Source organism: Vipera berus, assembly GCF_964194415.1.
Source record: "Vipera berus genome assembly, chromosome: 6".
In the NCBI taxonomy this organism is placed as follows: Eukaryota; Metazoa; Chordata; class Lepidosauria; order Squamata; family Viperidae; genus Vipera; species Vipera berus.
Window position 1 is genome coordinate 73,898,970 of NC_138208.1, and position 17,105 is coordinate 73,916,074.

The 17,105-nt window shown below is 37.2% G+C and overlaps 1 protein-coding gene across 1 annotated transcript in view; it reads left to right on the top strand.

The window, feature by feature from the left end:
- Positions 1-3,280: 3,280 nt before the first annotated feature.
- SLC13A4 (solute carrier family 13 member 4) overlaps positions 3,281-17,105 on the top strand; it is a gene marked incomplete at its 3' end in the record, with an annotated part of 40,515 nt that continues 26,690 nt past the window's right edge. Inside the window, exon 1 of the mRNA XM_081331725.1 lies at positions 3,281-3,406. Within this exon, the coding sequence (XP_081187851.1) occupies positions 3,296-3,406 (111 nt within the window). The 5' untranslated portion in view covers positions 3,281-3,295. The remainder of the gene's footprint in view (positions 3,407-17,105) is intronic.

Sequence of the window (17,105 nt, forward strand, 5' to 3'; positions counted from 1 at the left end):
ATTTTAGTTTCTTTTTATATATATTCAATATTATTAAGGCTTGTTTTATCCTATATAAGCTAGAGAGTGTTGGATTTTAGAGTTTATAGTTGTTAGTATATGATTGTTTATGATTGCTTTTTATATATATACCTTGTATTTAGCTTTGGGAAGTCGGGGGGGGGGAGGGGGGGAGGGGGGGAGGTAGGGGGGGGAGGAGGGAGGGGGAAGGGGGGATTGTTAAAGGAAAATTGTACTTTAAAACTTTTCAATAAAAAAAAAATACTTCTTCAGTTGGTAACTTTTCATTTTTCCAGTATTGGGCATACATAATTCTCACTGCTGTCAATACATGTAACATTAAGTATCCACTCTCCTTGTCATAGTTGGGGCCTATCATTCCTAAGAGAAACAATTCTGGTTTAAATTCTATTTGTTTTTTAATCATCTTCTCCAACCATAAATGTATCTTTTCCCTCTTACGGCGTGAGAGTTTTGCTTTCATCAAGGAGTCCATGGTTAGACTGTACTTAAAAAAATCAGTTGCCCTTAATTAGCTGGCCCTGTAAAGACTGCCTATGTGGCACCATTCTCATGTGCCATGTTTTCACCAAGCTATCAAGCTTGCCATATACTGTAAACTCAAAATGGCTGCCATTTTTGAATATTTTAACACATGGGTCCCCAACCTTGTCCACTTTATGACTTGTGGACTTCATGGCTGGCTGAGGAATTCTGGGAGTTGAAGTCCACAAGTCATAAAGTGGACAAGGGGACCTCTGTTTTAACAGATGTTCTATGTTAGAGTGCCACATTTTCTCTTGTTACCAAAGGGTTTTTTCCCCTTTTGTTTGTGAACAAGTCCTTACAAGGCTCTTTTAATTCTTGATATTACTACAGCAAACAGGACTTTTATGTTACCCCATAATGAAAGCAGAGAAGCAGCATGACACAGTAGTTAACATCTCCAGTCTGGTGATAGTTAAAAAATGCCTTTCTGCATGTCATACAGCTAAACTCAGAGTTGGAGACCCACCAAGAAAAATATAGTACAGCATCCACATGACTTGGAAATGTGATCACACCAGCAGAACTTAATGCAAAGTCAAGCTGTGCCTGGTCACACGTTTCCTCTAACCCCGATCGGGGTGGTGAGAAATTCCTGGAATTGTGTAAGATTGTGAGAAGCTACAAGAGCATCGATCCATATACTGCTGGAATCCAGCATTGGATGCCTCAGAAGCTGTTGATACAATTCTAAAGAGGAATTACTGAAACTATCATTTGTACTTCTATAACTGTCTGGTTTGGTACAGCAAAGTACAGACTCCAATGGATAGTTAAGACTGCAGAAAGAAAATTACAACTACCCTGCCTTCCATAGAAGACCTGTATATTGCATTGGTCAAAAGAAGGGCTGAGAAAATATCTTCGGACCCCTCACATCCTGCACATAAACTGTTTCAACTCCTCCCCTCAGGACGCTGCTATAGGGCATTACATGCCAAAACAACTAGATACAGGGATAGTTTTTCCCCCTCATGCCATCACTTTGCTGAATGCTTAATTTTCACAGTGCTGTCTTACGTCTAAGCATATTCACCCATGTTGTATGGCTGTATATTATTATCCTTGTCATCTTCTCTACTACCCCCCTCTTATTGATATCATTATTATGATTATTGTTACTCTGTTGCTTTGCATGTACACTACACCTAATTCCATAGCACTGTCTTATGCCTAAGGATATTTACCCATGTAGTATGGCTGTATTACTATTATCCTTCTCATCTTTCCTACTATTTTCTCCTATTGGTGTCTTGGGATTATATTACTTTGTTGTTTGTATGTACACTGAGAGCTTCTGCATTGGAGACAAATTCCTTGTGTGTCTAATCACACTTGGCCAAATAAAGTATTCTATTCTATTCTATTCTATTCTATTCTATTCTATTCTATTCTATTCTATTCTATTCTATTCTATTCTATTCTATTCTATTCTATTCTATTCTATTCTATTATCATATACTGCTGGAATCCAACACTGAATTTATCCACCACATTTGAATAGCTTCTACCATTTAGTGCAGACATGTCAAACTCAAGGCCTGGGGGCCAGATCCGGCCCACGAAGTGGTTTCATGCGGCCCACAAAGCCATCCTGGAAACAGTGAGGAAACGGCCCCTACTGCCTTGGCCCCGGCCCAGAGACCCTCCTTCTGCCAGAGACCCTCAGATCTGTCCCACTCCTGCCCGGGCCCCCATAGGCACCCTTTATGCGAACGATGTAGAGCTGGCCATGCCCAGCCAGTAGGCCATACGCACTTTAGCCACGCCCAGCCAGTAGGCCACAGCCACCCAGGCCATACCCACCCGGCCCCCTGAGGGCAACTACAATGCTGATGCGGCCCTCAATGAAATTGAGTTTGACACCCCTGATTTAGTGTAAATGCCTCAAATACTGTATATGCATTCTTCAGAAACAAAGGTGCTGGGAGGAAAGAGAAGGAAATCAATGAATTATTTCATACTGACAACAGGGATTCATATTTTCACAGCAGCTATCTGGCCTTGAAATTGCCACACTGTCCAGCCTCTGGGGCTGGAGCTAGAGAAGCTGCAGGGTGGTTGAGTGGGAATAGCCTTTTCTACAGAAAGACATTGATTTCTTTCCCAGAAAGCTCCTTAAGTTTTGCCTAAAGGGGAAAAGACTCTTCCACCTCGCCTGTTGGTGAGCTGTGGTAGGCTGAGACTCAGGTTTTTATCTGAAAGTCAAGGTAATCTTTGCAAGAATTGCTGTGAAATTCCTAGCAGTGGGGGGTGAAAAAGAAAGTAACAGAAAGCTAATCCCTAAGCAGTTAAGAAAGGAAAAAACACAACAGAGCACAAAGGAGAAAGAGGAGGAAGAAAATCTGAAGAACTGTGAGTTTTCTTCTAAGTTTTAATTAGCAGGGTGAATACCCAGTTGGGGCACCCCTGGCAGTGTGTGATTTGGGAACAAAGCAGTTGTATCTTTGTAGGTGCAATTTGCATTCCTTTAAAATAGTGATGGAAGGTGGAAAGACATTCTGCACCAAGGAAGTAGCCTGGAGATTTTCCTGATCACCCAAAAGCCAAAGAGCACTATGTTCTTCAGATACTTACAGTGTGATAGTTGTGAAGAACCATTAGTCGGCCCTACCTAAAAATCACAAGCCTCTTAATGCATTGAATGAGGTATCTTTGAAGGAAGGAAATTCTCCAGTGGGAAAGAAGAAACCATTGGCCGGAAGAGTCCATTTGGGAATATTCATCAGAAAACCAACAAGCTAACAATATGCAGTGTGAGATGACAGTAGCCAAGGAATTTCTCTGGGCCAGAAACCTACTACTGGTTGTTTTAATTCCACTTTTGCTGCTTCCATTGCCACTCTTGCACCCAACAAGTGTAAGTATTTCTATATGTTCTTCATTGCAATTTGAATTGGGGACTGAGATGAACCATGGAAGAGCCACTAGATGAGCTATAGATCAAATAGGTGAAATGAATAACTAAATGTTAGCATACCTGTCTTTCAATATAGATATAGGGAAAGAAACAACCTTCCTGTCTTTGAGAGGAAAAAATAGTATCTATTCAAAGTCGTTTTTTTTCAGGGAATGAGGAAGATTCAAAAGGAACGTTCACTTGCCAAAGTGAGGAACGAACCATGTGAAATGATCTGGTGGATGAAAATGTTCAGGCAGTAAAAATAATTTAAATATAATTCCAAAAGTCATTCCAGCCATTGGGATTTGGGCACACATTCCCTTTTAGTGGACTAATTACTTCAGTGGGTGAAAAGCAATGGAGAATATTATCTTGAATAAAAAGCAGACTTGCTAGCTTGGGATGACATGACATGTAACATCTCATCTGTTGGAAGCCTATCAGAGAGAGATCCAGCTTAGAAATAAGGACAAATTTCCTGACAGTGAGAACAATTAATCAAAGGAACGCCTTGCCTCTAGAAGTTGTGGGAATTTTGTCTGAAATGGTGTAGAGTATCCTGCTTGAACAAGGGTTAGACTGGAAGAACTCAAAGATCTCTTCTAACTGTGCTATTCTGTTATCTTCAAAGCACTAGATTTGGGGAACCAAGTATGGAAGTGGAGGAACCCAAGGAGAAGCAGAGGCCTTCTTGAAATGGTTTTTTCTCACATAGTGAAATGAAACTAGCAGTTCTGAGATGGGGAGATTGTCTTTAGACACCATGGAAGACAGCAAACACTGAGCTTTCTCCAACATTTGCCTTATTGCCTTCTAACTTTGCAACCTGGTTTGGCTATTAGATGCAACAGGTAAATTGAAGTTCACTGTCCAGAGGTAGTATACCAGACACAGAGACAAAAAGACATAGAGTAAAAAATGACAGATCTGTCATCTACAGAGATGCTGTGAGCTACTGGTGATTATTTAAAAACTGAATTGGAGAGAAGGACAGAAGAAAAATTGCCTCAAGTAAGAAGACTGTGCTGTTTGGACTAAGAAAATGTGGGGTTTGGTTATATAATGCAATAGCCATTATGTTAGAGTCCCTGTCATTTAATTGTCTCAGTTAAACACTACAGATGTAGAAGTGATCCTGGGCTTAATCTTCATTAACCTTCCAATAGATTATGACCACTATTTTATAAGCCAGAAGTTGTAACTGCATGCTGAGAAAAAAATTAAAAGAGAGGCACAGAGATGCTATGCATAAGCCAGTCAAAAGAACAAGAATAGTCAGTCTATCTATAAAATGTAACAAGAATTTCTAACGCATTTGAGACAGTCTGTCTTAATTTTAGTACTGATCAGACAAAGCCTGGTGTGTGTTGAAAGAAAGACAAACCTGAGATGCTAAGTAACAGTATCCTCTTGTCTATCAAGGTTATAGTGAACAAATAGGCAATTAAACAAAGTAGAAGTCAGCTAAAACTAATTTAAACCTCATTAAACAAGGGAAGCAAAGAAAGGTAATGAGATTCTTTCTTTGCTACAGATAAAATAAAATAATGAAGACAGGATTAAGACACAGTGAACAGAAAGTCATACAAACATTAACAATCAGCAAATAGTAAATTAATAAAAATGCTATTAAAAGTCTATAACATTGCATATGTACCCATAATTCTGTTTGCTTAATCTATCTTTTTAAAAGAGAAAAAGGAATCCTTATCAGCTGTAAATTATTTCAATGGGCATTTATTTTGAAAGCTGTTGAATTTTTGCTGATAAACACAGAACAGTTTATATTGCCTCAGATTTTTTTCCTCAAATATGTTACCAGCTTGTCTCCAACTTTAATTCAAGGGCTTGGTGTTTGAGCTTCCAGCCCTTAATCAATCTGAAAAAGTAAAGTATTTTCTAACCCATGTCTGCAGTACAAGACAATGTCCTGCAACAGTGGAATAGATGTGAGGAATTCATGAAACTTTAGGTTCCAGAACCCTCAGCTGTTACAGCCAAGGGTGAGGAATCTTGGGGGCTATTGCCTGTCATGGCTACTCAAGCAGTCAGGAGTATTTGATTGTAGTGTATTTCTACTTGTTTTCATTCACTTGAAGCTTTAGAAATCTTTCAGTGGACAAAAGAACTTCAGATGTTCATGGGTGGAGATCTAGAAAGTATTTTGTTATGAAATACCCAAGGATTGTTCTGTTAGAATTAAGCTTTTCCAGAAGCATTTTAAGGGAAGTTCTGCTCTTAAGAAATTATTACAGGGATTTATTATTATTATTATTATTATTGCTTTCTGCTGGGTGAAAAAATGAGAAATTGTCCATCAGACTTCTGTGTTGTCAAGTTTAGTAGCAAATGTCAAAAGGTCTTTAGTACAGAGATGTGCAAACGTTTCTCAACTGAAAAGTCTCTGGCTCAGTCATTGCATACTTCCTGATGATTAACAAGACTGCAAACATTGTTTCTAAAATATTGGCTTTAATGTGCTTTTTCACGGTTTTTGGTGCCATTTAATTTGTTGTATACTTGCTTCTAAGTTTAAGTGCTGCCCTTGTTTGTGTTTCTTCACTGTTGGCTTTCTTAGCATACATCTTGATTTTATTGACCCCTAGAAAAGCAGCACAGAAGTAACAAACCTAAGAATCCTAAAGTTTTGTGAGTTTCCCAGCAGAGATAAACTTTACTCTCTGCGTAGTTTTCACCATCATTCTGCATCAGTTGAAAGATGACCATTTATGCCACTTTGGTGGTTCTTACCTAAATTATATTTAAAAAAACCTAGATTTTTATTACAATCAGAGACTAGTTCAAAAACAGAAAGAAAATATGTGAAACTGGAGACAAAAACCACAATAAAACCCATAAAAGTTTACTTATAAAATTATTATGGTCAAGGTGTGATGTGTTTTACAAAAAGTAGAACAAAACATAAACATGTTAAGAAAATAAGATCACATTGATCAGATTAATAGGAACTGTAAACAAATTGGTGCTTATGTCGTACAAAATGACAGAAATGAGAGTCATTCCACCCTGTTGCTTCCTTGTTTATGCAGACAAATAGTAGAAGAAGAGAACTTTAGAATTATTCTGTGCAGGTATTTTCATCTAGTTTTTCCTCTCAATAAAATCCAAAACTAAGTTTACTTTTAAAAGTAAATTAATTGGGGGAAAAAGCAAAAACAAATATAACCTTCATTTCAAGTAAATGCTTAGGGATGTAGAAATATTAGTTTAAAATTTGATTTGCAGTGGTTTCATTGCTTTTCCAAATCTGAGATGGAATGTAGTCTGAATTTCCAGAAGGGAGGTGCTGCATTCCAGATGGCAAAGAGAGAGTGAAGCTTAAATAATTTGGTCAGTAGAAAAAGAATTAAGCAGGATCCTCCCTAGCCATTCTCATATCTATAGTGATGCAAATAGTTGCTTTAGATCAGGGGTCTTCAAACTTGGCCCTTTTATGACTTGTGGACTTCAACTCCCAGAATTCCTCAGCCAGCTGGCTGAGGAATTCTGGGAGTTGAAGTCCACAAGTCATAAAAGGGCCAAGTTTGAAGAGCCCTGCTTTAGATTCTGTCTATAGGGGAGGAAAAATAAAGGAAACTGGTCAGAAGTATTTCCACTTGTTTTTCTTGGTTTCTTGTGACCTGACAAAATCTGACATTCTGAAAGAAAAAAAGCCAGCTATCAATTCAGTGGCCTAAAAACAAATGTCACTGAATTGATTTGTTGATTCCATAGGATTTAGAACATGGCCAAAACTCACTTTTCTGGACTGAATCAAGAGTCCAAGTCAGATAAATGATATGAGGTTGAATCAGTTATTCAGTTTGGAAATTCAAATTGTACAGTAGTTAACATGTCCAAATTCATTTCATTTCATTTCATTTCCTAGTTGAATCCACCTGATTTACTAAATCAGATTCATGATTCCACAGATATAATTGCATCTTAATTCACATAGGTCCCATAGATGCTATATAGTTCCTTAAAATGTTTGACTTAATTGGCTGAATAGGAAATCAGTTTAGGACTCCATTCAATTTTTGCAGGAGTTTAAATCGCCAGGTCAGCTTGACTAATCTCATTAATCTTGAATTCTGTGTCAAAAATGAAAGGACAGCTAGTAATTAAATGTTATACAGCAAAGCAAAACTGCTCCACTCTTTCTTTATTTCTGGCAATTTTACATCAGATCAAGAGAAATTGAAAGAGATTCTAACTGTGCCCGGTCAAGACAGATTGGTTTTTAAATACTTCATAATTAAATGCCTTAATTATTCAACTGCCCTAGTTATTGACCATTAAATAACCCAACAGAAACCAATTACATTTTAACTGAGATTAATAAACTGGCAAAGGTGATTGAGGGTTTTCTCTGTTTGCCACTTTGCCACATGAAATTAGTCGGCATCCACCTGGAATCCCCAAGGTCACAGACAGAATGGGTATGAATGGATAAGGGTGAAATGGGCTGTGGCCTCTTAGGAGCTTCTGATCAAGCACTGTGGTGCCTTCCAGGTGTGTTACATACCAGGGGCCATGCTTTCATAGGAATGTGATGCATTATCATTCACATCTGGAAGTCCCAGATTGGAGGGAAAATGATGGAAAATTTTGGAAAATGTAGTCTTTGAGGGCCAAACTTTGAGGAAGCCCTATACAAATATCCTGATCATGTACTTTAAATTTATATTTACTTTTTTATTTTATTCCATTCTTTAATTGTTTACAAGCTACTTTTCTATCATTCTTAGCATGTTCACACATGCTAAGCCATGATTTGCTCAACTATGGTTTTTTAATGAAGCCACTGTGTCTGGGTTTACATGTAACAGTAAGCTCTAATAACCCACTGTAACCCATAATGTGTTGTATGTGCTATACAACACATTAAACAAGCCAAGAAAACCACTTTAAGATGACTGACAGTGGAAGCTGAACAGACAGTGGAAGACCTCAATGCATTTTATAGTTGACTTTGACTGATATTGAATACTATTAAGCTCAGAAACCCTCCAACAAAATCGTTTGATGGATTGTTTGATTTTGTGTCATAAAGTCAGTATCAACTCTTAGCAACCGTATCTATATCTGTCCACAATCTGGTCTTTCATTATAACACTTAAGACTTAGACTTATGGAAAAAGGGAAATAGAGCTCTATTTCCCAACTTCTAGTATAAGCTATAGAGTAAGACGCGGTGGCTCAGTGGGTTAGGACGCTGAGCTTTTCAATCAGAAGGTTGGCAGTTTGGCGGGTAGAATCCCGAGTGCCGCGTAACAGAGTGAGCGCCTGTTACTCGTCCCAGCTTCTGCCAACCTAGAAGTTCGAAAGCACGTAAAAATGCAAGTAGAAAAATAGGGACCACTACGGTGGGAAGGTAACAGCGTTCCATGTGTCTTTGGCATCTAGTCATGCCGGCCACATGACCACGGAGACGTCCTCGGACAAGCGCTGGCTCTTTGGCTTTGAAATGGAGATGAGCACCGCCTCCTAGAGTTGGAAACAACTAGCACACATGTGTGGTGGAACCTTTACCTTTTTTTTTATAGAGTAAGACCTTCTGTAGTAAAGAATAGCAGAATTCATTCGATTTCTGTACAGTCTTTATGTCTCTTTTTACAATTTCCTTTCTCCTTGCAAGCCAACAGACAATTACTGCTTTTGATGTAATAAAAATACTTATTGATAGCATTTATTTCTGCATTTGATTATATAGAATAATACATAAAGGTTTAATGGTACAAAATAGCTAAGAAAAAGACATATAGCTGGTTATATTCTCAACACATTTCTTTTTTCTTTAATTTCAGATTTCTTTTCCTTGGCTCCCTTTTTCCTTTCTTTCTTTTTTTGTCTTTTTTGGCTTTCCAAACAGCCATTTCTGCATCTTAGCCTCTTCAACTCCACAGGCCCCAGGTGCTTTAGAAATCCTTCCAATCTCAAGATTTTCTTGTGATGTAACACAATGAGAACGGGCTGTTTGGAAAATAAACACAACCCACAGCAGCAGACTCAGATTTAGCCATGTGCTTTTCAGAAACATGCCTTCTATATTTATTAACTCTTAACAACACCAAGTTAAGGTTTGCAGTAAATTATTTTGATATCAAATCCTCTGGGTTTTGAGGATAACCTTGATTAGCAAATAATATTTTAACCAGCATTTTGAATACATAAATTTGCAAAGTGCTAATAACAATAAAACCTTCTCAAAGGCTTTACTGATGACCAAGATTTGCATGATGACCAATCTCTCTCTCTCTCTCTCTCTCTCTCATTCTCTGTCTGTCTCTCTCTCCTTCTCTCCCTCCCTCTCTCTCTCTCTCTCTCCAAACCTTAACAAGAAATACTATTCAGATTCAGTCACAATTTTGTTCCGTACAGTATCAACCTTGTGTACTCTCAACCTTTCTCCTTCTGCTATGTATTCAAGATAGACAGTGATTAATATTTATATGTATTTATATGTAAGGGTGTCGGTATATACAGGGCTTTTTTTCTCACAGAACGCTCAGAACGGAGTTCCGGCACCTTTTTTGGATGGAACCTTGTAGGGTAGGCAAGGCAGGTTGTATGACATGTGTGTGTTCCGGCACCTTTTTATTTTGAAAAAAAAAGCACTGGGTATATACATATGTTGTATATAGCATGTTTATATGTGTGTTATATATGTGTACACTTTTGAGAGCAAGCAACAGAATTTAATTTTTAATGTGTGCCAGTGTGCCCACAGTAAAAAATAACAAAGGTTATCTATTCTATTCTATTCTATTCTATTCTATTCTATTCTATTCTATTCTATTCTATTCTATTCTATTCTATTCTATTCTATTCTATTCTATTCTATTCTATTCTATTCTATTCTATCCTTAATTATAGTTATTTAGCAGAAGGTGAAATAATGGTTGGGAAATCTTATAAACAAGAATCCAGCTGAAATGCTAATGCTAGCATGTTAGGAAATACAAATGTCCGTTCTTCAGTATATTCTGAAGGTCTCATGTATATTTTATCTTGTCCTTTGAAGTACATTAATATATCACATTTAAACAGAAGAAAGTGATATTCCAAAACTTTCTGATTACTGTGTCTGTGTATACTAGGCAAACCTGGTCAACAGCACAATGTCTTTTATAGTTGGTTTTTGCTGATATTGAAAAGGTCTAAGCTAAGAGACTAAGCTAGAAATTCCTGAGATGGATGAACGGATAGATGGATAGATGGATGGATGGATAGATAGATAGATAGATAGATGGAGGGATGCAGGCATGCATATATAGTTTATATATAAGAGTCAATGTCAACTCTTAGTAACCACATAAAGGTCTTCAGAAGGTTCTGTCCTTCAGTCTTCCAAAAGTGCACCTATCACCGTGGTAACTGAGTCAATCCATCTTGTTGCTGACTGTCCTCTTCTTCTCTTTCTTTCCACCTTTCCCAGCATCAAAATCTTCTCCAGAGAGCTAAATCTTCATATATTATGTCTGAAGTAGGATAATTTGAGTCTTGAATGGGAATCCTGGATTGATTTGTTCAGAGATTCTTTTTTCTTTGTTTTGTTTTCTTAGTTATCCTTGGTATTCTCAAGACTCTTCTCCAGCATGAAAGTTCAGAAAGATCAATACAACGTATATCCTGCTTCTTCAGAGACTAACTTTCACTTCCACAGAGTGTCACAGGGAAAAAACATTGTCTGCATGATTCTTTTCCAAGACCTGCATTGCTAAGTTAGAAAGTATTAGTCTGCAGCACATTTCTTGAGGAAATCTCAAGGCTTTGGGCTAAATTGGGATTTTTTTAAAAAAATATTTGTATGTAGTCAAGCTGAGCTCAGCTTGAAGGAATTTTTAGTGACCAATATAGCCATTTAGCTAAATTATATGACATGGTGTCATATAATTATAAGTACATTATGAATTATTTTTTTCTGAAATGATCTTACTATTGTTTTCTTCTTTTCCTCTCCAACTCAGGGTTAAAAAATAAGGAATTGTTAATCTTCAGAATTTGCTTTCAAAAAATATCCCTTATGTAGACATGTTTAACAGTTGTTATGTTTCCTGTTATTCCCTGTTTATTTTATATTTATATTTTGACTTCTCTGTCAAAATAGGGTGATATATTTGATTTCCCCTCTTTATCTTCACCAAAAAATGATTCTCTGAATCAGAACAGGCCAAGATATTATGACTAGTGAATTTCCTGCTTTTATAGGAATGTGATTCTGGGTTAGTACAATTCTAGGCCAATGTTCTATTTGCTACAACCAAAAGCTCTCAAATACTAAATATGTTTTAAATTGCTAAATTGTTAGCCAAGTGCCACTAGAAAATGCCTAGGCAACTTAATGCCCCTGAGATGTTTTGGTCTTCAAATCCAATTAATCACAAGTAGCAAGGTTATTGGCAAGGGATTCCATTAGATAAGCTCCAAATATGCAGAGCTTGCCAGATTGCTTAACCCTTTTCAGTAAAAGTGAATATTTGAACCTCAGGTTTGAGATGTAGGGTCCTTGGTGTTCTCTGAGTTTGGTTGTTTTCCTGCAGGTGTTTCATTACCCAAACCAAGTGACATCATCAATGCTAGCAGTGCTGTTACCTTGTTTCAGTAATGAAAAGTCTGCAAGAAAATCACCCTCTTCAGAAATACAATCTCTAGAATGGGTGGTAAATCTATAGTCTGATATCAGAATTGAAATGTAAAAGAATGATACAGAGCAAGTGGATTTCTGAATTGGATGGTATAAAAACCGTTGTAATAAATATTTTTTTTAAAAAAAAATCAATGCAATAAACTAGATATACTCTAAGATTAGGTTCACACACTGAGTTAAATTTTAAACATAATTAAACCACATGGTCTGGTTCATAGAAGGTTCATATCGCAGACAGTATGGGGATTTCTCAGTAAAACATCCCTCATTAGCAGAACTACCAATAGACATTCACAGCATTTTGTGGAATTATGTATTTCTCCCCTTTGGGAGGTAGGATTCAAAGCACTTTCAATTCTATTTTTTAAAAAACCTGAATCATGGAAAGAGTTCTTGGTAGAGGACTAAGAATTCTCCAGTTGGATATATTGAGGTTGCCAGTATTTTTATTTTTATTTTACCGGGGAAACAATGAAGTTTAGGTTTTTAAATTAATTTCCCTATCAACTTATAACATATGGCTTGCATTCACACAAACTTTAAATTTGGTTTAACACGTTGAGCTCTTTTCTTATGTGTAATCTGAACACAGGTGTAGTTTAAAGGGGAAATAGCCACAAATTAGATGAAAATAGTTTGGTGTTTGTAGATTTTGAATATAATTGTTATAATTACTGTTATATAATTATTATAATCACTATGAGTCTTATCACAATAAAGTGAGTCGCTCCTTTCATTATTATATTCAAGGTAGTAACTCAGGAAATAAAATCTGGGAGCCGGAGGGTTCTAATCAATAGTTCTATGCTTTGCAATATACTAGGAATAAATCCAATTAAGTGTAGGATTTTTTTTTTCTTATTTAATTGTGCATAGAATTGCAGGCATACTTTCTTGGCAGTAATAGCATGCACATACTGAATTTAGAATTACTTTTAAACTGGGAAACTATTTATTAAACTATTTGAGAAAAGAATGAGTTAGCATTTAAAAGTCTGAGGTATTCTTTCATTCCTTTTCTCCTTTCAGTTAGAATCTGGGTCATAGTCTGATCAAAAGGAAGGTAGAAATCAGTATTTCTAGCTACTTTCTGCTAACCAGGTGATTTATTTAGCTAGCTGTATAAAGTAGGCCAATCAGGCTTGCTTAAGCCAAAACGCACCCTTTTTGAGATTTCCTAATTGAATATTTTGACCCTGCTTGTATTCAGCCCTTCTGAATAGTGCAAACTGTCTGCCTTTTATTTAACTGTCCATCTTGCAAAAAAAACCCTGAAGATTTCCATCTCCATCTCCATTCATTTTTGTTTCAAAGGTCTGTTGAGCCATTAGTCACCTCTGCACTTTGAACCTTTTTCCTTTGTCTTCTCCAACTGAGATGTACTGAACTAGAATTTCCATCATCCCCAGCTAGCACGGCTGGCAATATGGACATTTTACTGTAACTGGGTGCTATGGTATTAGGAAAAGTACTTTTCTGCTGTTTCTTCTCTTGAAATTCAATCTGTTAACTTTGCTGACCACCATAATCACCTTCATCAATTTTGGCCATTGTCCTCGTGTTTTAAAAATCTGGTGGTTCTGCCTGAGATCCAACTTGGACAAAAGCTTGGGAAATAAGAATACTTTCAGTTAAGACAAGGAACACTTATTAAGACCAGCATGGAAGGATTCCACAGTACAAGATAGGGACAAATTTGGAGACCCCTGCTAAAGTGCCAGTTATAAGTACTTCTGGAAAAAAAAGCAAACAATTATTTCAGTAAGGTCAGGATGGTCTCTCTAGGAGAGATTACACCACTTGACTAACATGGCTTGAAGCTAAAGTCTTAGACACTAAGTAGAAGTTGATTAAAAGATTACTATGAGATTTCTGTATCCACAGAAAAGTTGATTATAATCTCCTGCATTTCTCAGGATTCTCTTCCTTCTGCTTCCCTGTTTTTTTGTGTTGCTGTGAAAGAAGATAAGATTCAGCTAAATAGTTTGCAAACTGATTTCTGCCAGGAAACTGGAAGGTTGAATACAAGCTTTCTTAGCCAAAAGTCTCAGATTTAAATCCAGTCAACCACACTTAACATGTATTTGTTTCTCAAAAGTTATGTTTTAACTCTATATATTAACCCTTTTTAATTAGTTTGTTGCCTAAATCAAATGAAAAGCTTGTCCTAATGGATGATCACTTAACTATGAGCTAGCAGTGTGCAGCAGCAGCCAAAAAAGCTAATACAATCCTGGGTTGTATAAACAGAGGCATAGAATCAAGATCCCATGAAGTATTAGTACCACTTTATAAAACCCTAGTAAGACCACACCTGGAATACTGCAGCCAATTTTGGTCACAAAAAAGATTTTGAGACCTGGGAAAAAGTTCAGAGAAGAGCAACTAAAATGATCAAAGGCCTGGAGACTAAAACATATGAAGAATGACTGCAGGACTTGGGTTTGGCTAGTCTAAAGAAAATAAGAAACAGGGGCGACATGATAGCAGTATTCCAGTATTTGAAGGGCTGCCACAAAGAAGAGGGGGTCAAACTATTCTCCAAAGCAGCAGAGGGCAGGACAAGAAACAATGGTTGGAAACTGATCAAAGAGAGAGGCAGCCTGGAATTAAGGAGAAACTTCCTAACAGTGAGAACAGTTACCCAGTAGAATAGCTTGCCTTCAGAAATCATGGGTGCTCCATCATTGGAGGTTTTTAAGAGGAGACTAGACAGTCACTTGTCTGAAATGATAAAGGTTCTCCTAGAAGATTTCCAAGGTCCCTTCCAGCTTCTATTCTATTCTGTTCTGTTCTGTTCTATTCTATTCTATTCTATTCTATTCTATTCTATTCTATTCTATTCTATTCTATTCTATTCTATTCTATTCTATTCTATTCTATTCTATTCTATTCTATTCTATTCTATTCTATTCTATTCTATTCTATTCTATTCTCTACAGTGAGTTTCCATTCATATTCTCAAACTGCCCATATTTGCAGTTAATCTCATTTTGATATCTGTTTTCATTGTGTTTCACAGGTTGAAGAAGTAAAAACAGCTCTTTGTATTCAACATGCAGCTCTTTCAATAGCATTCACTTTCTCCTTTTCCCAGCCTGTGCTTTGCCATCTTAGTTTATAGTTTATTGAAGAGCAGAACCACAAAGCATGTTGCTCTGGGAAAGCTAACCACATGTTGCTGGGAGTGGTGGGTTTTTATACCTTCTTGGGATTTTGTGTTTGGAGTTGTTCCTGTGGCATGAACTTTGACCTTAGGTTCAGTGTGCCTTTCTGGTATCCTGATGGTGGTGGGTTAATCCTATTATGTCCTAAAGGTCATATCCTGCTTCCCTGGGGCTGTGGCTAATGGATATGTCCTATGTTGGATTTTTTGGGATGAGTGGTTGTTGATGCTAGGGATCTTTGTCTTTCTAATCTCATCAGTTCCAAGCTTCCTGGCCCCAACCTTTCTGAATGGAATTATCAAATCTGCATTTCTGAAAGCTGGCCTCTTTGGTTTCTGCTTGGGGGAGGGAAACTTGTGGCTGTCTTTGCCTATGATTTTTCATTATTCCTATGAGGAAAAAATAATATTCTGTCCTTTTAATATCCACCCAAAATATTTCCTTCTCTGGAGGGGGGGGAATGACTTCCCACAATACATTCAGTGAAAATCAAACTTCTTGATTTACTTGATGTTCCTTTCCACTTATAAAAACAGAACAGTCTATGCTTTTCATGCAGAATTGGAAGAACGTGTGTTGTATATGTGTGCATGCATTTGAGAGTTGTAGTTGGGAACCACAACAGCTTTTCTCTTTGCATCCCATCCTTGAGAAGCTTGAGAGGCTCTGTTTCTTAATACTGTTTTTCTCAAGCTTAAAGAAGATGGGTTACGTGGTGTTATCAAAGCAACACTCTAAAGAGGTTTTCTGTGGATTGAATATTTGGAAGAATTACAACACGGAATTCTGGGAGTTGAAGTCCACAAATTTTAAAGTTGCCAAGGTTGAAAACCACTATTTTAAAGCAACCCAAAGTGACTTAGACAGCTTTTGCACCAGGAAATCTACAGTATGTCAGAATCTTCAGTCCAGGGAGAAGCAAGGGGTGGAGTACATTACTAATGAATGATTCTCTTTCTTACATAGATGTTCACTTAGAAGTTACCTTGTGGTGCATGAGTAACAACCTTGGAATTACGTCAAGAAACAAAAGAGAAAGGGAAGAAGAGAGGGGGGAGAGTAGGCATTTCAAGATCTTTGGCTTCCTTGTCCATTTCTGAAATATGAAAATGAAACACACTTTTTGAGATCTTATTGTTCATGCTTTCTAAGCGCTATATTCACACTGATAGGAAGATCTGCAGCATTTGTTCCATCAAATCCACATTTAGCATGCAGCTTCCGCTTGGCTAAGTGTAGCTATTGAAACAGTGTTCTTGAATGACTAATGGTATTGGCATTGTGTATGTGTGCTTGCATCTATGTATGTGTATTTGAGGTCTTTTTGTGTGTATGTGTGCATGTGTTTACTGAGGTACTAGAGCAGTGTTTTTCAACCTTGACAATTTTAAGATCTGTGGACTTCAACTACCAGAGTTTCTTCTTCAGTTCTGGAAGTTGACGTCCATAGATCTTAAAGTTGTCAAGGCTGAGAAACACTTATTGTAGAGCCTATTGATTGATCCAAACCCAGATTCCAAAAGTCCTGTTGTCCTTGGAATGTTTCATTTCAAAAGAAACCTTCTAAGAGGCAGGACATGCAGTGCTTTCTCTGTCTAGGACTTCATCTTTCCCACTCTCATTCACTGTGGTTAAGTATTTTATCGGTGTGTAAAACTGATGAGATAGGGAAGTTCTCCCGACAAAAGGGATCTGATCAAAAGTAGGTAACGATGGTAGGAACTGGAGTATTTGCAAATTATGGTGAAAAAAGTGGCTATTCTATAAGTCCAATACTGTAACACATAAAAGTCAATTGAAGTTTCAGTTGTACCATCATGATCTTGATTTCTTTTTA